Genomic DNA, 23729 nt, shown 5'->3' with positions numbered 1-23729 from the left:
CGAAGGGCACAAACACGCGCGATTGCTGGAATATTTAATGCGTTAGCAACGCGTACTAACGACGATTTTTAGTTCAGACCAATTCTTTTTCTAAACACAGAGACACAACAAAGAACATTCCATGAAAAAGGAACACTATGTTGTGCTTATTCGTGTTCGTTAACAAAAACGATCGAAGGCTAAAACTGCGATAACGCAGTCAACATATATAAAGTCGCGGACACTAGAAAAAAAGGAAAAACTTAGCAACCTGAAAGTTCTGGACATCGTAAAAAAAAAAAATAAATAAAAAATAAAATTCATTATGGAAGGTAACGGTAAAAAAACGTTTGAGGAGATAAGAGAATGAGTGACGAATGCACAATACGGGGTCCATTCGGTTCTTCGTCTTCATAGTCATCGTTCGAGCGAAGCTTGGTGTTTTCTTTACAATTGTGCAGTCTTGGGAAGGCATGCAACTTTTGTTCAAGTTCATAAAGGCAAAACTGAATTAGAATATGGCGATTTTAAAAGATGCTCTACATTTCCGTTTGCTTTTCAAAGTGCAAATTTCGCTTTTGATTTCATGCGCTCATAACTGGCATTTCAAAAATGACACTTTAACACTCGTGAAAAGTGAATTTGGCGGCTTTTGCATGATGCAAAGTTATTAAAATCGCGCGAGGCATCAGTTATAAGGTGTTCACAACCGAAGTTATTGCAGATCAATTCCATCTCTCGTTTTTTCATTTTCAGAAAAGTTCATTTTTCTCCGCTTTATAACATCATAACCATTAGGCTTAGCTGCTTTAGCCTTAGCGAGGTCCTTGACATTAGAAAAGCACCAGTTGGAATTTTATTTTTGCTAAAAATAAAGGCTAACAAATGCAACAGAAATATCTATCTTGCAAGGAACTCGTTCATAATTGAAAAACAAATACAAAGTCAGCTACTTAGTTAGTTAGTTAGTTAGTTAGTTAGTTAGTTAGTTAGTTAGTTAGTTAGTTAGTTAGTTAGTTAGTTAGTTAGTTAGTTAGTTAGTTAGTTAGTTAGTTAGTTAGTTAGTTAGTTAGTTAGTTAGTTAGTTAGTTAGTTAGTTAGTTAGTCTCTCAGTGAGTTAGTTGGTTAGTTAGTTAGTTAGTTAGTTAGTTAGTTAGTTAGTTAGTTAGTTAGTTAGTTAGTTAGTTAGTTAGTTAGTTAGTTAGTTAGTTAGTTAGTTAGTTAGTTAGTTAGTTAGTTAGTTAGTTAGTTAGTTAGTTAGTTAGTTAGTTAGTCTCTCAGTGAGTTAGTTGGTTAGTTAGTTAGTTAGTTAGTTAGTTAGTTAGTTAGTTAGTTAGTTAGTTAGTTAGTTAGTTAGTTAGTTAGTTAGTTAGTTAGTTAGTTAGTTAGTTAGTTAGTTAGTTAGTTAGTTAGTTAGTTAGTTAGTTAGTTAGTTAGTTAGTCAGTTAGTTAGTTAGTTAGTTAGTTAGTTAGTTAGTTAGTTAGTTAGTCTCTCAGTGAGTTAGTTGGTTAGTTAGTTAGTTAGTTAGTTAGTTAGTTAGTTAGTTAGTTAGTTAGTTAGTCTCTCAGTGAGTTAGTTGGTTAGTTAGTTAGTTAGTTAGTTAGTTAGTTAGTTAGTTAGTTAGTTAGTTAGTTAGTCTCTCAGTGAGTTAGTTGGTTAGTTAGTTAGTTAGTTAGTTAGTTAGTTAGTTAGTTAGTTAGTTAGTTAGTTAGTTAGTTAGTTAGTTAGTTAGTTAGTTAGTTGGTTAGTTAGTTAGTTAGTTAGTCAATCAGTTAGTTAGTTAGTTAGTTAGTTAGTCAGTCAGTTAGTTAGTTAGTCAGTCAGTCAGTTAGTTGGTTAGTCAGTCAGTTAGTTAGTCATTCAGTTAGTTAGTTTGTATCTTAGTTAGTTTGTTAGGTACTAAGTTAGGCAGATACGTGAAAAATGACGATAGATGACGATAAATGAGGACAATAATTAAAATGTAGCTACTTTGTAAAATCTTATTACTTTAACTAAAGTTTTAGTACTTTGTTAAAATAGCATGAGAACTAACGCTACCCCACAAGCTTTTTAAAGTTCTTTTTTAAGGTTTCAGCAACCCATCCGACGTTGCGAGAAACACCTGATAGTTACTGTGAAAAAAGGTATTGGCCAACAACTCGACTGTCGCGTTTTATTCTTTCCGGGGTTTTAGGGACGGGTCATTTAGAAAACAAAATGTAAAAGAACTAGAGCGTCGTAACTTTGTTATATGTTGAGTTTTGTGCCCGTCGCAAGTTTGACGTGTTTTAATTGAAGGAATGTTTAGTTCTAGCTTTACGTTTTTTTCCTTTAATGTAAAATAAAGGGTTGTCTGCGCATGCTGTGATTTTTGTTTCGACTTTGTCAAGTGTTATGACTTTGATCATTTGCTTTATTTCGAAGTGTCTCAAGAGTGTGTCAGCTTGGAGTATGTATGAGTTTTCGACAGCGGACGTCTTTGTCTTTACCCCTCTTGTTTGTTAGACATGACGTGCAATGACCCGTTCACTTCTTTTCGTTGACGTTTTTTTTCGCATTTCAAAAAACTACTGACCAAGAGAACGTGCGCAGAAGAAAAATGACAAGGTAAAACCAACAACAAAAAACCATGCAATTAAGGATTACACACAGACAAACACGCAAGTGTAAAAAACGGAAATTTTTTTTTTTTTTTTTTTTTTTCGTGCTGCCGCTTTTTTGTTTGTTTTTTTTTGTTTTGTTTTGTTTTTGTTGCTGCTGCTGATGCTAATGCCGTCACTGCTGCTTAACCTCGCTCTTTGTTTTTTTCTCCGCTAAATATACTTTTTTGCTGAAATCCTAAGGGAGCTAAATTCTTACGGAGGCGCTTAAATCTTCTTTGTTATTTTCCTACAGCCTATAGATGGTCGCCAATCTGGGCACGTGCGTGTTCACTTTTTATTCAAGTTACGTTGGATCCTTTCAAAACTTGGAATCTTGAACATGCACGTGACCTGTGAGGTAACCGAACTGTTTTTTCTCCCTCAGGTTATAACTTAAAACGTTTCAAAGATGGCGTGTAAACCCCACCATGTATTTTTTTGTAACGGGATGCGTGTGCTCTTTTTATCCCCTAACAGCTTTAAAAAGAGATTTTGAACCCCCCTCCCCTCCCTTCCTTACACACACACACACACACACACACACACACACACACACTTCTTTATATTCTCCTTAGTGTGTTTAAGCTCATGCCGTCATGTTTTTAACAGATGTGTGGCTATGAAAATAGCCTTTATTTTTTATCTTGTGTTCAGAGTACCGTTTATTTGGCTGCTGGTTTTGGAACCTTTTCGTTCTTCTTGGGAAGCAAAACGGCTTGTATGTTTGGCAGCACACCGCCACTGGCTATAGTAACACCTGACAACAACTTGTTCAACTCTTCGTCATTGCGAACAGCTAACTGTAAGTGTCGAGGAATGATTCTAGCTTTCTTATTGTCACGAGCAGCGTTACCGGCCAACTCCAAAATTTCGGCGGAGAGATACTCCAAAACAGCAGCTAAATAGACAGGTGCGCCTGAACCGATGCGATTGGCGTAGTGTCCTTTGCGCAAAAATCGGTGAACACGACCGACTGGAAACTGAAGTCCGGCTCTGAACGATCGAGTCTTTGCCTTGGCTTTAGCTTTTCCTCCTTTTCCACGTCCTGACATTTTAATTTCTTACACTGAGAAACAACGAGAGACAACCTAGAGATATTTGTGCGCGCTTTGAAATCAACTTACAAAATTCCTTTTTCTTATCAAAAACATTTGGTCTCGAACTGCACTTTTTTTAACGAATAGAAAAACTCCGTCAAACAATGCGCAAATTAGTTAATCTTTGAAGAACCAATGAGCTTGCGAGAAACAGAAATGTTCTCGAATTGGAGACCACAACTGCGCTTTATATAGGAAGTGATTCGGTTGCTTGTAATTTCAAATTTCAATTCTCTAAAACTCGTCGACATGTCTGACGCTCCAAAGGCCGGAGGAAAACAAGCGCCCAAGGTGGCCAAAAAGGGGGAAAAACGCGCTGGTAAGAAAGGCGGCAAGATCGCTGGTACTGGAGACAAAAAGCGCAAGAGAAAGAGGCGAGAATCCTACGCCATTTACATTTACAACGTCTTGAAGCAAGTTCACCCTGATGTTGGTGTTTCTTCCAAAGCGATGAGCATCATGAATTCTTTCGTCAACGACATTTTTGAAAGAATCGCTTCAGAAGCTTCACGACTAGCCCTCCAAAACAAGAAATCAACCATCTCTTCGCGTGAAATTCAAACAGCTGTGCGCCTCTTACTTCCCGGTGAGTTGGCCAAACACGCAGTGAGCGAAGGCACCAAGGCTGTTACTAAGTACACCAGCAGTAAATAGATGGAGCGCTATCTAAACGGCTATTTTCATAGCCACACATCTTGTAAAAGCATTGTACGCATTAGAACGCCTTAAATTGTAGTAGAGAGAAAGTACTTAAAATGCAATAGCTAGGCAGCCATTGTTTGCTCGTTTTAAATTGCGACACCGCGTCTAAAGAGCGAGCGCTTTTCTAGACTTGCTTTTTTTGATGTTTAAACGTATAGCTTTTGCATCCACTTTGGATACAAAAAGTTATTACAGTAGGTAAACGCGTGAGAAAATCTTTCAACAACTACTTGAGCGCCACCTTTTTGCTTTTGATCAAAACCTTAGCCCTTATGACCCACCCATCGTTATTATTTGCTGCTACTACCACACTTTTGCTCCTTTTTTCTTTTTTCTTTTTTTTTTTTTTTTTCAAATGTATTGCGCGCATCTTTAGGAAATCAGACTTAAAGCAGCGCTTTAGATAAAAATCACCTTTCTAGCCCGATGATGGTGAGCAAAACACTTTATGTGTCAAGCGTCTACTCTAAACACTCAGTTAAACTATGCCTCGCTAAAAAACATTACTTAGAAATCAATTCAATTGCTTTTCATTTCGATTGAAACAAACTGAAACTGGTAAACTAAACCGTTTTTACACACCCCCTCTGCTTATCGCGGTGCAGCGTTCAAGTTCTAGATTGCCTATTAACGTTTAAAACAGATGTGTGGCTATAAAAATAGCCGTTTTTGATTGCTGAGGTGTTCCCCTTTTAACCACCAAAGCCGTACAATGTGCGACCTTGTCTTTTTAATGCGTAGACAACGTCCATAGCGGTGACTGTCTTTCTCTTGGCATGCTCTGTGTATGTTACAGCGTCGCGAATAACGTTTTCCAAAAAGACTTTTAGAACGCCTCGAGTCTCCTCGTAGATAAGTCCAGAGATACGCTTAACACCACCGCGACGAGCTAGACGACGTATGGCGGGCTTTGTGATTCCTTGGATGTTATCACGTAAAATCTTGCGATGACGCTTTGCGCCTCCTTTTCCAAGTCCTTTTCCTCCTTTACCGCGACCAGACATGATTAAAATTGTTTGAAGTTCAATTACTGTCTTTTTGCGTTTCTTTTTGTTTTTATTATGCGCTGGAAGCGCGACTTTTACCCTACATAGATGGAAACATCTTCGTCAAACAACCAATCGCAACGGTCCTTCGTCAAAAAGCCATCTGAACCAAAAAAACAAAAAAAAAAAAAACCAAAACAAACTGCCTTGTTTTTAACGCGCGTTTTCGCATTTAACGCTTTTATCCGTTCGCAAACAGAGCAGAAAAGTTTCTTTTCGGAATTCCACTACGTCGACCTGTCTTTGAAGTGTTTAAAAAAGCAGAAATTGTAGAGGCGAGACAAACGCGCTCTCTTTTCCCGTAGCCAAAAAACACGCCTACGTGGCCTTAATGCCTTATTTTGCATTTGTACTTGAACCAATCAAAGAGCACTTTCTTAGCACCAATCAGAATGCAGCTTTAAGTCGCGGCAAAGTCTAAAAATGTCAACAAAACGCGTTAAATTGAAAAACTTCAAAAGTTCAACTTAAACTGATAAGTGTAAGCGTAACTTACAATGGCCCGCACAAAACAAACAGCTAGAAAATCTACCGGCGGTAAAGCACCGAGAAAGCAGCTGGCAACAAAAGCAGCAAGAAAGAGTGCCCCGGCTACCGGCGGAGTAAAGAAACCCCACAGATACCGACCCGGTACCGTAGCTTTGAGAGAGATCCGAAGATACCAAAAATCGACAGAGCTCCTAATCAGAAAACTACCCTTCCAGCGATTGGTTCGCGAAATAGCTCAAGATTTCAAGACTGACTTGCGTTTCCAAAGCACCGCCGTCATGGCCTTACAAGAAGCTTCAGAAGCCTACTTAGTGGGTCTCTTCGAAGATACCAACTTGTGCGCCATCCATGCAAAGCGTGTCACTATTATGCCAAAAGACATTCAGTTGGCGAGAAGAATCAGAGGAGAGCGAGCTTAAAAAATGGTGCTTCTAAACAAAACGGCTATTTTCATAGCCACAAATCTGTTAAAAACGTTGTCGGCTTAGTGCCTTAAAACAAAACAAAACAAAAAAAAAAAACAACAAACAAACAAACACAAAGTAAACAAGTTCTACGCCTGGAACTTTGTTTTTAGAAAGATGTGTGGCTATGAAAATAGCCGTTTGACAAAAAGCGGGGTAGGTTAGGTTATTTCTTTTCCACTTTTGCGATGGTTTTCTTGGCTGCAGCTTTCTTCTTAGGTGTCGCTTTCACTTTCTTTACTGCGGGCTTTTTAGCAACCGGTTTCTGGGCGCTCTTTTTTGCGGGAGTCACTTTTTTCTTAGGAGTAGCTTTTTTCACTTTCTCTTTTTGTGCGACTTTTTTCACTGACGCAGCTTTCTTTTTTGGCGTGCTCTTCTTTTCAGCAGGCTTCTTTACTTCTTTGGCTTCTTTTTTGTGCTTCTTGGCGACTGCAGCAGGCTTCTTTAACGGTTTGGGCTTAGCTGCAATTCTAAAAGAACCCGACGCGCCAGTTCCTTTCACTTGTACGAGCTCGCCAGCAACCACCATGCGCTTTAAATTAATCTTGACTTGCGAATCGACGTTTTCACCCACCTTGTTGTTGGCCTTGACGTGCTTGGCGATAGCTTGTCTTGACGACCCTTTGCGTTCTTTAAGCGAATTAATAGCATCGACAATCATCGCCTTGTAGGGAGCATGATCAGCAGGCTTTTTAGGCGCAGACTTCTTTGTGGCCTTTTTCGGAGATGCAGCTTCAGTCATTTTTTTTTTGTCGTGTTTCAGAGAAACGTTGCGTTCGTTTTTATAAAACTTCTAGATGTTTAGATGTTTTTATTTTTCAAGCGGAGTTTTATGCGGACTGTCGAGGAGACTTTTTTTTTTTTTTTTTTGCTCCACCGTCAGACTGCAAAGTGTGTTTTCGTGTTGACAGGCAAACCTCCACAGCTCGCGTCTCTCGCTCTCTTAAAGCTTCATTAGTTTTGAAATCTTCTAAAGAATAGTGACGCTTTGTAAATTGCGGCGTTTCGGTGCCACAGCATGTTAGAAGCGAAAGGTATCGCATCAAAACATCGAAAAAATAGTCTTTAAAAGCAATCGAGTGCGCGCATGGCCAAATAACATCAGCGCTACTTACTCTGGACAAAGCAGCTTAATTTCATCAAGAAACTGAACCATATGGCTTCCCAAAAAAGCTTATGCCAATCTCTTCTAAGCATTTGGTACCATACAAACTCAATAGAGGCGAAGGGCACAAACACGCGCGATTGCTGGAATATTTAATGCGTTAGCAACGCGTACTAACGACGATTTTTAGTTCAGACCAATTCTTTTTCTAAACACAGAGACACAACAAAGAACATTCCATGAAAAAGGAACACTATGTTGTGCTTATTCGTGTTCGTTAACAAAAACGATCGAAGGCTAAAACTGCGATAACGCAGTCAACATATATAAAGTCGCGGACACTAGAAAAAAAGGAAAAACTTAGCAACCTGAAAGTTCTGGACATCGTAAAAAAAAAAAATAAATAAAAAATAAAATTCATTATGGAAGGTAACGGTAAAAAAACGTTTGAGGAGATAAGAGAATGAGTGACGAATGCACAATACGGGGTCCATTCGGTTCTTCGTCTTCATAGTCATCGTTCGAGCGAAGCTTGGTGTTTTCTTTACAATTGTGCAGTCTTGGGAAGGCATGCAACTTTTGTTCAAGTTCATAAAGGCAAAACTGAATTAGAATATGGCGATTTTAAAAGATGCTCTACATTTCCGTTTGCTTTTCAAAGTGCAAATTTCGCTTTTGATTTCATGCGCTCATAACTGGCATTTCAAAAATGACACTTTAACACTCGTGAAAAGTGAATTTGGCGGCTTTTGCATGATGCAAAGTTATTAAAATCGCGCGAGGCATCAGTTATAAGGTGTTCACAACCGAAGTTATTGCAGATCAATTCCATCTCTCGTTTTTTCATTTTCAGAAAAGTTCATTTTTCTCCGCTTTATAACATCATAACCATTAGGCTTAGCTGCTTTAGCCTTAGCGAGGTCCTTGACATTAGAAAAGCACCAGTTGGAATTTTATTTTTGCTAAAAATAAAGGCTAACAAATGCAACAGAAATATCTATCTTGCAAGGAACTCGTTCATAATTGAAAAACAAATACAAAGTCAGCTACTTAGTTAGTTAGTTAGTTAGTTAGTTAGTTAGTTAGTTAGTTAGTTAGTTAGTTAGTTAGTTAGTTAGTTAGTTAGTTAGTTAGTTAGTTAGTTAGTTAGTTAGTTAGTTAGTTAGTTAGTTAGTTAGTTAGTTAGTTAGTTAGTTAGTTAGTTAGTTAGTTAGTCTCTCAGTGAGTTAGTTGGTTAGTTAGTTAGTTAGTTAGTTAGTTAGTTAGTTAGTTAGTTAGTTAGTTAGTTAGTTAGTTAGTTAGTTAGTTAGTTAGTTAGTTAGTTAGTTAGTTAGTTAGTTAGTTAGTTAGTTAGTTAGTTAGTTAGTCTCTCAGTGAGTTAGTTGGTTAGTTAGTTAGTTAGTTAGTTAGTTAGTTAGTTAGTTAGTTAGTTAGTTAGTTAGTTAGTTAGTTAGTTAGTTAGTTAGTTAGTTAGTTAGTTAGTTAGTTAGTTAGTTAGTTAGTTAGTTAGTTAGTTAGTTAGTTAGTTAGTTAGTTAGTTAGTCAGTTAGTTAGTTAGTTAGTTAGTTAGTTAGTTAGTTAGTTAGTTAGTCTCTCAGTGAGTTAGTTGGTTAGTTAGTTAGTTAGTTAGTTAGTTAGTTAGTTAGTTAGTTAGTTAGTTAGTTAGTCTCTCAGTGAGTTAGTTGGTTAGTTAGTTAGTTAGTTAGTTAGTTAGTTAGTTAGTTAGTTAGTTAGTTAGTTAGTCTCTCAGTGAGTTAGTTGGTTAGTTAGTTAGTTAGTTAGTTAGTTAGTTAGTTAGTTAGTTAGTTAGTTAGTTAGTTAGTTAGTTAGTTAGTTAGTTGGTTAGTTAGTTAGTTAGTTAGTCAATCAGTTAGTTAGTTAGTTAGTTAGTTAGTCAGTCAGTTAGTTAGTTAGTCAGTCAGTCAGTTAGTTGGTTAGTCAGTCAGTTAGTTAGTCATTCAGTTAGTTAGTTTGTATCTTAGTTAGTTTGTTAGGTACTAAGTTAGGCAGATACGTGAAAAATGACGATAGATGACGATAAATGAGGACAATAATTAAAATGTAGCTACTTTGTAAAATCTTATTACTTTAACTAAAGTTTTAGTACTTTGTTAAAATAGCATGAGAACTAACGCTACCCCACAAGCTTTTTAAAGTTCTTTTTTAAGGTTTCAGCAACCCATCCGACGTTGCGAGAAACACCTGATAGTTACTGTGAAAAAAGGTATTGGCCAACAACTCGACTGTCGCGTTTTATTCTTTCCGGGGTTTTAGGGACGGGTCATTTAGAAAACAAAATGTAAAAGAACTAGAGCGTCGTAACTTTGTTATATGTTGAGTTTTGTGCCCGTCGCAAGTTTGACGTGTTTTAATTGAAGGAATGTTTAGTTCTAGCTTTACGTTTTTTTCCTTTAATGTAAAATAAAGGGTTGTCTGCGCATGCTGTGATTTTTGTTTCGACTTTGTCAAGTGTTATGACTTTGATCATTTGCTTTATTTCGAAGTGTCTCAAGAGTGTGTCAGCTTGGAGTATGTATGAGTTTTCGACAGCGGACGTCTTTGTCTTTACCCCTCTTGTTTGTTAGACATGACGTGCAATGACCCGTTCACTTCTTTTCGTTGACGTTTTTTTTCGCATTTCAAAAAACTACTGACCAAGAGAACGTGCGCAGAAGAAAAATGACAAGGTAAAACCAACAACAAAAAACCATGCAATTAAGGATTACACACAGACAAACACGCAAGTGTAAAAAACGGAAATTTTTTTTTTTTTTTTTTTTTTTCGTGCTGCCGCTTTTTTGTTTGTTTTTTTTTGTTTTGTTTTGTTTTTGTTGCTGCTGCTGATGCTAATGCCGTCACTGCTGCTTAACCTCGCTCTTTGTTTTTTTCTCCGCTAAATATACTTTTTTGCTGAAATCCTAAGGGAGCTAAATTCTTACGGAGGCGCTTAAATCTTCTTTGTTATTTTCCTACAGCCTATAGATGGTCGCCAATCTGGGCACGTGCGTGTTCACTTTTTATTCAAGTTACGTTGGATCCTTTCAAAACTTGGAATCTTGAACATGCACGTGACCTGTGAGGTAACCGAACTGTTTTTTCTCCCTCAGGTTATAACTTAAAACGTTTCAAAGATGGCGTGTAAACCCCACCATGTATTTTTTTGTAACGGGATGCGTGTGCTCTTTTTATCCCCTAACAGCTTTAAAAAGAGATTTTGAACCCCCCTCCGCTCCCTTCCTTACACACACACACACACACACACACACACACACACTTCTTTATATTCTCCTTAGTGTGTTTAAGCTCATGCCGTCATGTTTTTAACAGATGTGTGGCTATGAAAATAGCCTTTATTTTTTATCTTGTGTTCAGAGTACCGTTTATTTGGCTGCTGGTTTTGGAACCTTTTCGTTCTTCTTGGGAAGCAAAACGGCTTGTATGTTTGGCAGCACACCGCCACTGGCTATAGTAACACCTGACAACAACTTGTTCAACTCTTCGTCATTGCGAACAGCTAACTGTAAGTGTCGAGGAATGATTCTAGCTTTCTTATTGTCACGAGCAGCGTTACCGGCCAACTCCAAAATTTCGGCGGAGAGATACTCCAAAACAGCAGCTAAATAGACAGGTGCGCCTGAACCGATGCGATTGGCGTAGTGTCCTTTGCGCAAAAATCGGTGAACACGACCGACTGGAAACTGAAGTCCGGCTCTGAACGATCGAGTCTTTGCCTTGGCTTTAGCTTTTCCTCCTTTTCCACGTCCTGACATTTTAATTTCTTACACTGAGAAACAACGAGAGACAACCTAGAGATATTTGTGCGCGCTTTGAAATCAACTTACAAAATTCCTTTTTCTTATCAAAAACATTTGGTCTCGAACTGCACTTTTTTTAACGAATAGAAAAACTCCGTCAAACAATGCGCAAATTAGTTAATCTTTGAAGAACCAATGAGCTTGCGAGAAACAGAAATGTTCTCGAATTGGAGACCACAACTGCGCTTTATATAGGAAGTGATTCGGTTGCTTGTAATTTCAAATTTCAATTCTCTAAAACTCGTCGACATGTCTGACGCTCCAAAGGCCGGAGGAAAACAAGCGCCCAAGGTGGCCAAAAAGGGGGAAAAACGCGCTGGTAAGAAAGGCGGCAAGATCGCTGGTACTGGAGACAAAAAGCGCAAGAGAAAGAGGCGAGAATCCTACGCCATTTACATTTACAACGTCTTGAAGCAAGTTCACCCTGATGTTGGTGTTTCTTCCAAAGCGATGAGCATCATGAATTCTTTCGTCAACGACATTTTTGAAAGAATCGCTTCAGAAGCTTCACGACTAGCCCTCCAAAACAAGAAATCAACCATCTCTTCGCGTGAAATTCAAACAGCTGTGCGCCTCTTACTTCCCGGTGAGTTGGCCAAACACGCAGTGAGCGAAGGCACCAAGGCTGTTACTAAGTACACCAGCAGTAAATAGATGGAGCGCTATCTAAACGGCTATTTTCATAGCCACACATCTTGTAAAAGCATTGTACGCATTAGAACGCCTTAAATTGTAGTAGAGAGAAAGTACTTAAAATGCAATAGCTAGGCAGCCATTGTTTGCTCGTTTTAAATTGCGACACCGCGTCTAAAGAGCGAGCGCTTTTCTAGACTTGCTTTTTTTGATGTTTAAACGTATAGCTTTTGCATCCACTTTGGATACAAAAAGTTATTACAGTAGGTAAACGCGTGAGAAAATCTTTCAACAACTACTTGAGCGCCACCTTTTTGCTTTTGATCAAAACCTTAGCCCTTATGACCCACCCATCGTTATTATTTGCTGCTACTACCACACTTTTGCTCCTTTTTTCTTTTTTCTTTTTTTTTTTTTTTTTCAAATGTATTGCGCGCATCTTTAGGAAATCAGACTTAAAGCAGCGCTTTAGATAAAAATCACCTTTCTAGCCCGATGATGGTGAGCAAAACACTTTATGTGTCAAGCGTCTACTCTAAACACTCAGTTAAACTATGCCTCGCTAAAAAACATTACTTAGAAATCAATTCAATTGCTTTTCATTTCGATTGAAACAAACTGAAACTGGTAAACTAAACCGTTTTTACACACCCCCTCTGCTTATCGCGGTGCAGCGTTCAAGTTCTAGATTGCCTATTAACGTTTAAAACAGATGTGTGGCTATAAAAATAGCCGTTTTTGATTGCTGAGGTGTTCCCCTTTTAACCACCAAAGCCGTACAATGTGCGACCTTGTCTTTTTAATGCGTAGACAACGTCCATAGCGGTGACTGTCTTTCTCTTGGCATGCTCTGTGTATGTTACAGCGTCGCGAATAACGTTTTCCAAAAAGACTTTTAGAACGCCTCGAGTCTCCTCGTAGATAAGTCCAGAGATACGCTTAACACCACCGCGACGAGCTAGACGACGTATGGCGGGCTTTGTGATTCCTTGGATGTTATCACGTAAAATCTTGCGATGACGCTTTGCGCCTCCTTTTCCAAGTCCTTTTCCTCCTTTACCGCGACCAGACATGATTAAAATTGTTTGAAGTTCAATTACTGTCTTTTTGCGTTTCTTTTTGTTTTTATTATGCGCTGGAAGCGCGACTTTTACCCTACATAGATGGAAACATCTTCGTCAAACAACCAATCGCAACGGTCCTTCGTCAAAAAGCCATCTGAACCAAAAAAACAAAAAAAAAAAAAACCAAAACAAACTGCCTTGTTTTTAACGCGCGTTTTCGCATTTAACGCTTTTATCCGTTCGCAAACAGAGCAGAAAAGTTTCTTTTCGGAATTCCACTACGTCGACCTGTCTTTGAAGTGTTTAAAAAAGCAGAAATTGTAGAGGCGAGACAAACGCGCTCTCTTTTCCCGTAGCCAAAAAACACGCCTACGTGGCCTTAATGCCTTATTTTGCATTTGTACTTGAACCAATCAAAGAGCACTTTCTTAGCACCAATCAGAATGCAGCTTTAAGTCGCGGCAAAGTCTAAAAATGTCAACAAAACGCGTTAAATTGAAAAACTTCAAAAGTTCAACTTAAACTGATAAGTGTAAGCGTAACTTACAATGGCCCGCACAAAACAAACAGCTAGAAAATCTACCGGCGGTAAAGCACCGAGAAAGCAGCTGGCAACAAAAGCAGCAAGAAAGAGTGCCCCGGCTACCGGCGGAGTAAAGAAACCCCACAGATACCGACCCGGTACCGTAGCTTTGAGAGAGATCCGAAGATACCAAAAATCGACAGAGCTCCTAATCAGAAAACTACCCTTCCAGCGATTGGTTCGCGAAATAGCTCAAGATTTCAAGACTGACTTGCGTTTCCAAAGCACCGCCGTCATGGCCTTACAAGAAGCTTCAGAAGCCTACTTAGTGGGTCTCTTCGAAGATACCAACTTGTGCGCCATCCATGCAAAGCGTGTCACTATTATGCCAAAAGACATTCAGTTGGCGAGAAGAATCAGAGGAGAGCGAGCTTAAAAAATGGTGCTTCTAAACAAAACGGCTATTTTCATAGCCACAAATCTGTTAAAAACGTTGTCGGCTTAGTGCCTTAAAACAAAACAAAACAAAAAAAAAAAACAACAAACAAACAAACACAAAGTAAACAAGTTCTACGCCTGGAACTTTGTTTTTAGAAAGATGTGTGGCTATGAAAATAGCCGTTTGACAAAAAGCGGGGTAGGTTAGGTTATTTCTTTTCCACTTTTGCGATGGTTTTCTTGGCTGCAGCTTTCTTCTTAGGTGTCGCTTTCACTTTCTTTACTGCGGGCTTTTTAGCAACCGGTTTCTGGGCGCTCTTTTTTGCGGGAGTCACTTTTTTCTTAGGAGTAGCTTTTTTCACTTTCTCTTTTTGTGCGACTTTTTTCACTGACGCAGCTTTCTTTTTTGGCGTGCTCTTCTTTTCAGCAGGCTTCTTTACTTCTTTGGCTTCTTTTTTGTGCTTCTTGGCGACTGCAGCAGGCTTCTTTAACGGTTTGGGCTTAGCTGCAATTCTAAAAGAACCCGACGCGCCAGTTCCTTTCACTTGTACGAGCTCGCCAGCAACCACCATGCGCTTTAAATTAATCTTGACTTGCGAATCGACGTTTTCACCCACCTTGTTGTTGGCCTTGACGTGCTTGGCGATAGCTTGTCTTGACGACCCTTTGCGTTCTTTAAGCGAATTAATAGCATCGACAATCATCGCCTTGTAGGGAGCATGATCAGCAGGCTTTTTAGGCGCAGACTTCTTTGTGGCCTTTTTCGGAGATGCAGCTTCAGTCATTTTTTTTTTGTCGTGTTTCAGAGAAACGTTGCGTTCGTTTTTATAAAACTTCTAGATGTTTAGATGTTTTTATTTTTCAAGCGGAGTTTTATGCGGACTGTCGAGGAGACTTTTTTTTTTTTTTTTTTGCTCCACCGTCAGACTGCAAAGTGTGTTTTCGTGTTGACAGGCAAACCTCCACAGCTCGCGTCTCTCGCTCTCTTAAAGCTTCATTAGTTTTGAAATCTTCTAAAGAATAGTGACGCTTTGTAAATTGCGGCGTTTCGGTGCCACAGCATGTTAGAAGCGAAAGGTATCGCATCAAAACATCGAAAAAATAGTCTTTAAAAGCAATCGAGTGCGCGCATGGCCAAATAACATCAGCGCTACTTACTCTGGACAAAGCAGCTTAATTTCATCAAGAAACTGAACCATATGGCTTCCCAAAAAAGCTTATGCCAATCTCTTCTAAGCATTTGGTACCATACAAACTCAATAGAGGCGAAGGGCACAAACACGCGCGATTGCTGGAATATTTAATGCGTTAGCAACGCGTACTAACGACGATTTTTAGTTCAGACCAATTCTTTTTCTAAACACAGAGACACAACAAAGAACATTCCATGAAAAAGGAACACTATGTTGTGCTTATTCGTGTTCGTTAACAAAAACGATCGAAGGCTAAAACTGCGATAACGCAGTCAACATATATAAAGTCGCGGACACTAGAAAAAAAGGAAAAACTTAGCAACCTGAAAGTTCTGGACATCGTAAAAAAAAAAAATAAATAAAAAATAAAATTCATTATGGAAGGTAACGGTAAAAAAACGTTTGAGGAGATAAGAGAATGAGTGACGAATGCACAATACGGGGTCCATTCGGTTCTTCGTCTTCATAGTCATCGTTCGAGCGAAGCTTGGTGTTTTCTTTACAATTGTGCAGTCTTGGGAAGGCATGCAACTTTTGTTCAAGTTCATAAAGGCAAAACTGAATTAGAATATGGCGATTTTAAAAGATGCTCTACATTTCCGTTTGCTTTTCAAAGTGCAAATTTCGCTTTTGATTTCATGCGCTCATAACTGGCATTTCAAAAATGACACTTTAACACTCGTGAAAAGTGAATTTGGCGGCTTTTGCATGATGCAAAGTTATTAAAATCGCGCGAGGCATCAGTTATAAGGTGTTCACAACCGAAGTTATTGCAGATCAATTCCATCTCTCGTTTTTTCATTTTCAGAAAAGTTCATTTTTCTCCGCTTTATAACATCATAACCATTAGGCTTAGCTGCTTTAGCCTTAGCGAGGTCCTTGACATTAGAAAAGCACCAGTTGGAATTTTATTTTTGCTAAAAATAAAGGCTAACAAATGCAACAGAAATATCTATCTTGCAAGGAACTCGTTCATAATTGAAAAACAAATACAAAGTCAGCTACTTAGTTAGTTAGTTAGTTAGTTAGTTAGTTAGTTAGTTAGTTAGTTAGTTAGTTAGTTAGTTAGTTAGTTAGTTAGTTAGTTAGTTAGTTAGTTAGTTAGTTAGTTAGTTAGTTAGTTAGTTAGTTAGTTAGTTAGTTAGTTAGTTAGTTAGTCTCTCAGTGAGTTAGTTGGTTAGTTAGTTAGTTAGTTAGTTAGTTAGTTAGTTAGTTAGTTAGTTAGTTAGTTAGTTAGTTAGTTAGTTAGTTAGTTAGTTAGTTAGTTAGTTAGTTAGTTAGTTAGTTAGTTAGTTAGTTAGTTAGTTAGTTAGTTAGTTAGTTAGTCTCTCAGTGAGTTAGTTGGTTAGTTAGTTAGTTAGTTAGTTAGTTAGTTAGTTAGTTAGTTAGTTAGTTAGTTAGTTAGTTAGTTAGTTAGTTAGTTAGTTAGTTGGTTAGTTAGTTAGTTAGTTAGTCAATCAGTTAGTTAGTTAGTTAGTTAGTTAGTCAGTCAGTTAGTTAGTTAGTCAGTCAGTCAGTTAGTTGGTTAGTCAGTCAGTTAGTTAGTCATTCAGTTAGTTAGTTTGTATCTTAGTTAGTTTGTTAGGTACTAAGTTAGGCAGATACGTGAAAAATGACGATAGATGACGATAAATGAGGACAATAATTAAAATGTAGCTACTTTGTAAAATCTTATTACTTTAACTAAAGTTTTAGTACTTTGTTAAAATAGCATGAGAACTAACGCTACCCCACAAGCTTTTTAAAGTTCTTTTTTAAGGTTTCAGCAACCCATCCGACGTTGCGAGAAACACCTGATAGTTACTGTGAAAAAAGGTATTGGCCAACAACTCGACTGTCGCGTTTTATTCTTTCCGGGGTTTTAGGGACGGGTCATTTAGAAAACAAAATGTAAAAGAACTAGAGCGTCGTAACTTTGTTATATGTTGAGTTTTGTGCCCGTCGCAAGTTTGACGTGTTTTAATTGAAGGAATGTTTAGTTCTAGCTTTACGTTTTTTTCCTTTAATGTAAAATAAAGGGTTGTCTGCGCATGCTGTGATTTTTGTTTCGACTTTGTCAAGTGTTATGACTTTGATCATTTGCTTTATTTCGAAGTGTCTCAAGAGTGTGTCAGCTTGGAGTATGTATGAGTTTTCGACAGCGGACGTCTTTGTCTTTACCCCTCTTGTTTGTTAGACATGACGTGCAATGACCCGTTCACTTCTTTTCGTTGACGTTTTTTTTCGCATTTCAAAAAACTACTGACCAAGAGAACGTGCGCAGAAGAAAAATGACAAGGTAAAACCAACAACAAAAAACCATGCAATTAAGGATTACACACAGACAAACACGCAAGTGTAAAAAACGGAAATTTTTTTTTTTTTTTTTTTTTTTCGTGCTGCCGCTTTTTTGTTTGTTTTTTTTTGTTTTGTTTTGTTTTTGTTGCTGCTGCTGATGCTAATGCCGTCACTGCTGCTTAACCTCGCTCTTTGTTTTTTTCTCCGCTAAATATACTTTTTTGCTGAAATCCTAAGGGAGCTAAATTCTTACGGAGGCGCTTAAATCTTCTTTGTTATTTTCCTACAGCCTATAGATGGTCGCCAATCTGGGCACGTGCGTGTTCACTTTTTATTCAAGTTACGTTGGATCCTTTCAAAACTTGGAATCTTGAACATGCACGTGACCTGTGAGGTAACCGAACTGTTTTTTCTCCCTCAGGTTATAACTTAAAACGTTTCAAAGATGGCGTGTAAACCCCACCATGTATTTTTTTGTAACGGGATGCGTGTGCTCTTTTTATCCCCTAACAGCTTTAAAAAGAGATTTTGAACCCCCCTCCGCTCCCTTCCTTACACACACACACACACACACACACACACACACACTTCTTTATATTCTCCTTAGTGTGTTTAAGCTCATGCCGTCATGTTTTTAACAGATGTGTGGCTATGAAAATAGCCTTTATTTTTTATCTTGTGTTCAGAGTACCGTTTATTTGGCTGCTGGTTTTGGAACCTTTTCGTTCTTCTTGGGAAGCAAAACGGCTTGTATGTTTGGCAGCACACCGCCACTGGCTATAGTAACACCTGACAACAACTTGTTCAACTCTTCGTCATTGCGAACAGCTAACTGTAAGTGTCGAGGAATGATTCTAGCTTTCTTATTGTCACGAGCAGCGTTACCGGCCAACTCCAAAATTTCGGCGGAGAGATACTCCAAAACAGCAGCTAAATAGACAGGTGCGCCTGAACCGATGCGATTGGCGTAGTGTCCTTTGCGCAAAAATCGGTGAACACGACCGACTGGAAACTGAAGTCCGGCTCTGAACGATCGAGTCTTTGCCTTGGCTTTAGCTTTTCCTCCTTTTCCACGTCCTGACATTTTAATTTCTTACACTGAGAAACAACGAGAGACAACCTAGAGATATTTGTGCGCGCTTTGAAATCAACTTACAAAATTCCTTTTTCTTATCAAAAACATTTGGTCTCGAACTGCACTTTTTTTAACGAATAGAAAAACTCCGTCAAACAATGCGCAAATTAGTTAATCTTTGAAGAACCAATGAGCTTGCGAGAAACAGAAATGTTCTCGAATTGGAGACCACAACTGCGCTTTATATAGGAAGTGATTCGGTTGCTTGTAATTTCAAATTTCAATTCTCTAAAACTCGTCGACATGTCTGACGCTCCAAAGGCCGGAGGAAAACAAGCGCCCAAGGTGGCCAAAAAGGGGGAAAAACGCGCTGGTAAGAAAGGCGGCAAGATCGCTGGTACTGGAGACAAAAAGCGCAAGAGAAAGAGGCGAGAATCCTACGCCATTTACATTTACAACGTCTTGAAGCAAGTTCACCCTGATGTTGGTGTTTCTTCCAAAGCGATGAGCATCATGAATTCTTTCGTCAACGACATTTTTGAAAGAATCGCTTCAGAAGCTTCACGACTAGCCCTCCAAAACAAGAAATCAACCATCTCTTCGCGTGAAATTCAAACAGCTGTGCGCCTCTTACTTCCCGGTGAGTTGGCCAAACACGCAGTGAGCGAAGGCACCAAGGCTGTTACTAAGTACACCAGCAGTAAATAGATGGAGCGCTATCTAAACGGCTATTTTCATAGCCACACATCTTGTAAAAGCATTGTACGCATTAGAACGCCTTAAATTGTAGTAGAGAGAAAGTACTTAAAATGCAATAGCTAGGCAGCCATTGTTTGCTCGTTTTAAATTGCGACACCGCGTCTAAAGAGCGAGCGCTTTTCTAGACTTGCTTTTTTTGATGTTTAAACGTATAGCTTTTGCATCCACTTTGGATACAAAAAGTTATTACAGTAGGTAAACGCGTGAGAAAATCTTTCAACAACTACTTGAGCGCCACCTTTTTGCTTTTGATCAAAACCTTAGCCCTTATGACCCACCCATCGTTATTATTTGCTGCTACTACCACACTTTTGCTCCTTTTTTCTTTTTTCTTTTTTTTTTTTTTTTTCAAATGTATTGCGCGCATCTTTAGGAAATCAGACTTAAAGCAGCGCTTTAGATAAAAATCACCTTTCTAGCCCGATGATGGTGAGCAAAACACTTTATGTGTCAAGCGTCTACTCTAAACACTCAGTTAAACTATGCCTCGCTAAAAAACATTACTTAGAAATCAATTCAATTGCTTTTCATTTCGATTGAAACAAACTGAAACTGGTAAACTAAACCGTTTTTACACACCCCCTCTGCTTATCGCGGTGCAGCGTTCAAGTTCTAGATTGCCTATTAACGTTTAAAACAGATGTGTGGCTATAAAAATAGCCGTTTTTGATTGCTGAGGTGTTCCCCTTTTAACCACCAAAGCCGTACAATGTGCGACCTTGTCTTTTTAATGCGTAGACAACGTCCATAGCGGTGACTGTCTTTCTCTTGGCATGCTCTGTGTATGTTACAGCGTCGCGAATAACGTTTTCCAAAAAGACTTTTAGAACGCCTCGAGTCTCCTCGTAGATAAGTCCAGAGATACGCTTAACACCACCGCGACGAGCTAGACGACGTATGGCGGGCTTTGTGATTCCTTGGATGTTATCACGTAAAATCTTGCGATGACGCTTTGCGCCTCCTTTTCCAAGTCCTTTTCCTCCTTTACCGCGACCAGACATGATTAAAATTGTTTGAAGTTCAATTACTGTCTTTTTGCGTTTCTTTTTGTTTTTATTATGCGCTGGAAGCGCGACTTTTACCCTACATAGATGGAAACATCTTCGTCAAACAACCAATCGCAACGGTCCTTCGTCAAAAAGCCATCTGAACCAAAAAAACAAAAAAAAAAAAAACCAAAACAAACTGCCTTGTTTTTAACGCGCGTTTTCGCATTTAACGCTTTTATCCGTTCGCAAACAGAGCAGAAAAGTTTCTTTTCGGAATTCCACTACGTCGACCTGTCTTTGAAGTGTTTAAAAAAGCAGAAATTGTAGAGGCGAGACAAACGCGCTCTCTTTTCCCGTAGCCAAAAAACACGCCTACGTGGCCTTAATGCCTTATTTTGCATTTGTACTTGAACCAATCAAAGAGCACTTTCTTAGCACCAATCAGAATGCAGCTTTAAGTCGCGGCAAAGTCTAAAAATGTCAACAAAACGCGTTAAATTGAAAAACTTCAAAAGTTCAACTTAAACTGATAAGTGTAAGCGTAACTTACAATGGCCCGCACAAAACAAACAGCTAGAAAATCTACCGGCGGTAAAGCACCGAGAAAGCAGCTGGCAACAAAAGCAGCAAGAAAGAGTGCCCCGGCTACCGGCGGAGTAAAGAAACCCCACAGATACCGACCCGGTACCGTAGCTTTGAGAGAGATCCGAAGATACCAAAAATCGACAGAGCTCCTAATCAGAAAACTACCCTTCCAGCGATTGGTTCGCGAAATAGCTCAAGATTTCAAGACTGACTTGCGTTTCCAAAGCACCGCCGTCATGGCCTTACAAGAAGCTTCAGAAGCCTACTTAGTGGGTCTCTTCGAAGATACCAACTTGTGCGCCATCCATGCAAAGCGTGTCACTATTATGCCAAAAGACATTCAGTTGGCGAGAAGAATCAGAGGAGAGCGAGCTTAAAAAATGGTGCTTCTAAACAAAACGGCTATTTTCATAGCCACAAATCTGTTAAAAACGTTGTCGGCTTAGTGCCTTAAAACAAAACAAAACAAAAAAAAAAAACAACAAACAAACAAACACAAAGTAAACAAGTTCTACGCCTGGAACTTTGTTTTTAGAAAGATGTGTGGCTATGAAAATAGCCGTTTGACAAAAAGCGGGGTAGGTTAGGTTATTTCTTTTCCACTTTTGCGATGGTTTTCTTGGCTGCAGCTTTCTTCTTAGGTGTCGCTTTCACTTTCTTTACTGCGGGCTTTTTAGCAACCGGTTTCTGGGCGCTCTTTTTTGCGGGAGTCACTTTTTTCTTAGGAGTAGCTTTTTTCACTTTCTCTTTTTGTGCGACTTTTTTCACTGACGCAGCTTTCTTTTTTGGCGTGCTCTTCTTTTCAGCAGGCTTCTTTACTTCTTTGGCTTCTTTTTTGTGCTTCTTGGCGACTGCAGCAGGCTTCTTTAACGGTTTGGGCTTAGCTGCAATTCTAAAAGAACCCGACGCGCCAGTTCCTTTCACTTGTACGAGCTCGCCAGCAACCACCATGCGCTTTAAATTAATCTTGACTTGCGAATCGACGTTTTCACCCACCTTGTTGTTGGCCTTGACGTGCTTGGCGATAGCTTGTCTTGACGACCCTTTGCGTTCTTTAAGCGAATTAATAGCATCGACAATCATCGCCTTGTAGGGAGCATGATCAGCAGGCTTTTTAGGCGCAGACTTCTTTGTGGCCTTTTTCGGAGATGCAGCTTCAGTCATTTTTTTTTTGTCGTGTTTCAGAGAAACGTTGCGTTCGTTTTTATAAAACTTCTAGATGTTTAGATGTTTTTATTTTTCAAGCGGAGTTTTATGCGGACTGTCGAGGAGACTTTTTTTTTTTTTTTTTTGCTCCACCGTCAGACTGCAAAGTGTGTTTTCGTGTTGACAGGCAAACCTCCACAGCTCGCGTCTCTCGCTCTCTTAAAGCTTCATTAGTTTTGAAATCTTCTAAAGAATAGTGACGCTTTGTAAATTGCGGCGTTTCGGTGCCACAGCATGTTAGAAGCGAAAGGTATCGCATCAAAACATCGAAAAAATAGTCTTTAAAAGCAATCGAGTGCGCGCATGGCCAAATAACATCAGCGCTACTTACTCTGGACAAAGCAGCTTAATTTCATCAAGAAACTGAACCATATGGCTTCCCAAAAAAGCTTATGCCAATCTCTTCTAAGCATTTGGTACCATACAAACTCAATAGAGGCGAAGGGCACAAACACGCGCGATTGCTGGAATATTTAATGCGTTAGCAACGCGTACTAACGACGATTTTTAGTTCAGACCAATTCTTTTTCTAAACACAGAGACACAACAAAGAACATTCCATGAAAAAGGAACACTATGTTGTGCTTATTCGTGTTCGTTAACAAAAACGATCGAAGGCTAAAACTGCGATAACGCAGTCAACATATATAAAGTCGCGGACACTAGAAAAAAAGGAAAAACTTAGCAACCTGAAAGTTCTGGACATCGTAAAAAAAAAAAATAAATAAAAAATAAAATTCATTATGGAAGGTAACGGTAAAAAAACGTTTGAGGAGATAAGAGAATGAGTGACGAATGCACAATACGGGGTCCATTCGGTTCTTCGTCTTCATAGTCATCGTTCGAGCGAAGCTTGGTGTTTTCTTTACAATTGTGCAGTCTTGGGAAGGCATGCAACTTTTGTTCAAGTTCATAAAGGCAAAACTGAATTAGAATATGGCGATTTTAAAAGATGCTCTACATTTCCGTTTGCTTTTCAAAGTGCAAATTTCGCTTTTGATTTCATGCGCTCATAACTGGCATTTCAAAAATGACACTTTAACACTCGTGAAAAGTGAATTTGGCGGCTTTTGCATGATGCAAAGTTATTAAAATCGCGCGAGGCATCAGTTATAAGGTGTTCACAACCGAAGTTATTGCAGATCAATTCCATCTCTCGTTTTTTCATTTTCAGAAAAGTTCATTTTTCTCCGCTTTATAACATCATAACCATTAGGCTTAGCTGCTTTAGCCTTAGCGAGGTCCTTGACATTAGAAAAGCACCAGTTGGAATTTTATTTTTGCTAAAAATAAAGGCTAACAAATGCAACAGAAATATCTATCTTGCAAGGAACTCGTTCATAATTGAAAAACAAATACAAAGTCAGCTACTTAGTTAGTTAGTTAGTTAGTTAGTTAGTTAGTTAGTTAGTTAGTTAGTTTGTTAGTTAGTTAGTTAGTTAGTTAGTTAGTTAGTTAGTTAGTTAGTTAGTTAGTTAGTTAGTTAGTTAGTTAGTTAGTTAGTTAGTTAGTTAGTTAGTCTCTCAGTGAGTTAGTTGGTTAGTTAGTTAGTTAGTTAGTTAGTTAGTTAGTTAGTTAGTTAGTTAGTTAGTTAGTTAGTTAGTTAGTTAGTTAGTTAGTTAGTTAGTTAGTTAGTTAGTTAGTTAGTTAGTTAGTTAGTTAGTT

The 23729-nt window shown here is 38.8% G+C and overlaps 9 protein-coding genes and 3 pseudogenes across 9 annotated transcripts; 6 read left to right on the top strand and 6 right to left on the bottom strand.

The window, feature by feature from the left end:
• Positions 1 to 3266: 3266 nt before the first annotated feature.
• On the bottom strand, positions 3267 to 3656 carry LOC149887661 (histone H2A, orphon). The gene has a single exon (XM_090088801.1). The coding sequence runs from the start codon at positions 3654 to 3656 to the stop codon at positions 3267 to 3269; it is 390 nt and encodes a 129-aa protein (XP_089944927.1).
• A 294-nt stretch (positions 3657 to 3950) lies between these two features.
• Positions 3951 to 4355, top strand: LOC149887660 (late histone H2B.L4 pseudogene; annotated as a pseudogene).
• Positions 4356 to 5049: 694 nt separating this feature from the next.
• LOC149887659 (histone H4) lies at positions 5050 to 5407 on the bottom strand. Its single transcript, XM_090088609.1, has one exon. It carries the CDS (start codon positions 5405 to 5407, stop codon positions 5096 to 5098), a length of 312 nt encoding a protein of 103 aa, XP_089944735.1. The 3' UTR covers positions 5050 to 5095.
• Positions 5408 to 5946: 539 nt separating this feature from the next.
• Positions 5947 to 6357, top strand: LOC149887658 (histone H3). Its single transcript, XM_090088800.1, has one exon. The coding sequence runs from the start codon at positions 5947 to 5949 to the stop codon at positions 6355 to 6357; it is 411 nt and encodes a 136-aa protein (XP_089944926.1).
• A 4530-nt stretch (positions 6358 to 10887) lies between these two features.
• LOC149887657 (histone H2A, orphon) lies at positions 10888 to 11277 on the bottom strand. Its single transcript, XM_090088799.1, has one exon. The coding sequence runs from the start codon at positions 11275 to 11277 to the stop codon at positions 10888 to 10890; it is 390 nt and encodes a 129-aa protein (XP_089944925.1).
• Positions 11278 to 11571: 294 nt separating this feature from the next.
• LOC149887656 (late histone H2B.L4 pseudogene) lies at positions 11572 to 11976 on the top strand (annotated as a pseudogene).
• A 740-nt stretch (positions 11977 to 12716) lies between these two features.
• LOC149887655 (histone H4) lies at positions 12717 to 13028 on the bottom strand. Its single transcript, XM_090086798.1, has one exon. It carries the CDS (start codon positions 13026 to 13028, stop codon positions 12717 to 12719), a length of 312 nt encoding a protein of 103 aa, XP_089942924.1.
• Positions 13029 to 13567: 539 nt separating this feature from the next.
• LOC149887654 (histone H3) lies at positions 13568 to 13978 on the top strand. The gene has a single exon (XM_090088798.1). It carries the CDS (start codon positions 13568 to 13570, stop codon positions 13976 to 13978), a length of 411 nt encoding a protein of 136 aa, XP_089944924.1.
• A 4166-nt stretch (positions 13979 to 18144) lies between these two features.
• LOC149887653 (histone H2A, orphon) lies at positions 18145 to 18534 on the bottom strand. The gene has a single exon (XM_090088797.1). It carries the CDS (start codon positions 18532 to 18534, stop codon positions 18145 to 18147), a length of 390 nt encoding a protein of 129 aa, XP_089944923.1.
• A 294-nt stretch (positions 18535 to 18828) lies between these two features.
• LOC149887652 (late histone H2B.L4 pseudogene) lies at positions 18829 to 19233 on the top strand (annotated as a pseudogene).
• Positions 19234 to 19973: 740 nt separating this feature from the next.
• Positions 19974 to 20285, bottom strand: LOC149887651 (histone H4). The gene has a single exon (XM_090086794.1). The coding sequence runs from the start codon at positions 20283 to 20285 to the stop codon at positions 19974 to 19976; it is 312 nt and encodes a 103-aa protein (XP_089942920.1).
• A 539-nt stretch (positions 20286 to 20824) lies between these two features.
• On the top strand, positions 20825 to 21235 carry LOC149887650 (histone H3). Its single transcript, XM_090088796.1, has one exon. It carries the CDS (start codon positions 20825 to 20827, stop codon positions 21233 to 21235), a length of 411 nt encoding a protein of 136 aa, XP_089944922.1.
• The last annotated feature ends 2494 nt before the right edge of the window (positions 21236 to 23729 follow it).

Source organism: Hydra viridissima, unplaced genomic scaffold (assembly GCF_058129835.1).
Source record: "Hydra viridissima isolate aposymbiotic clone 2 unplaced genomic scaffold, HvirCarnegie_v1 scaffold_5, whole genome shotgun sequence".
Lineage (NCBI taxonomy): Eukaryota > Metazoa > Cnidaria > Hydrozoa > Anthoathecata > Hydridae > Hydra > Hydra viridissima.
The sequence above is the reverse complement of the archived record's forward strand: the minus strand, read 5'-3'. Positions and strand labels throughout refer to the sequence as shown.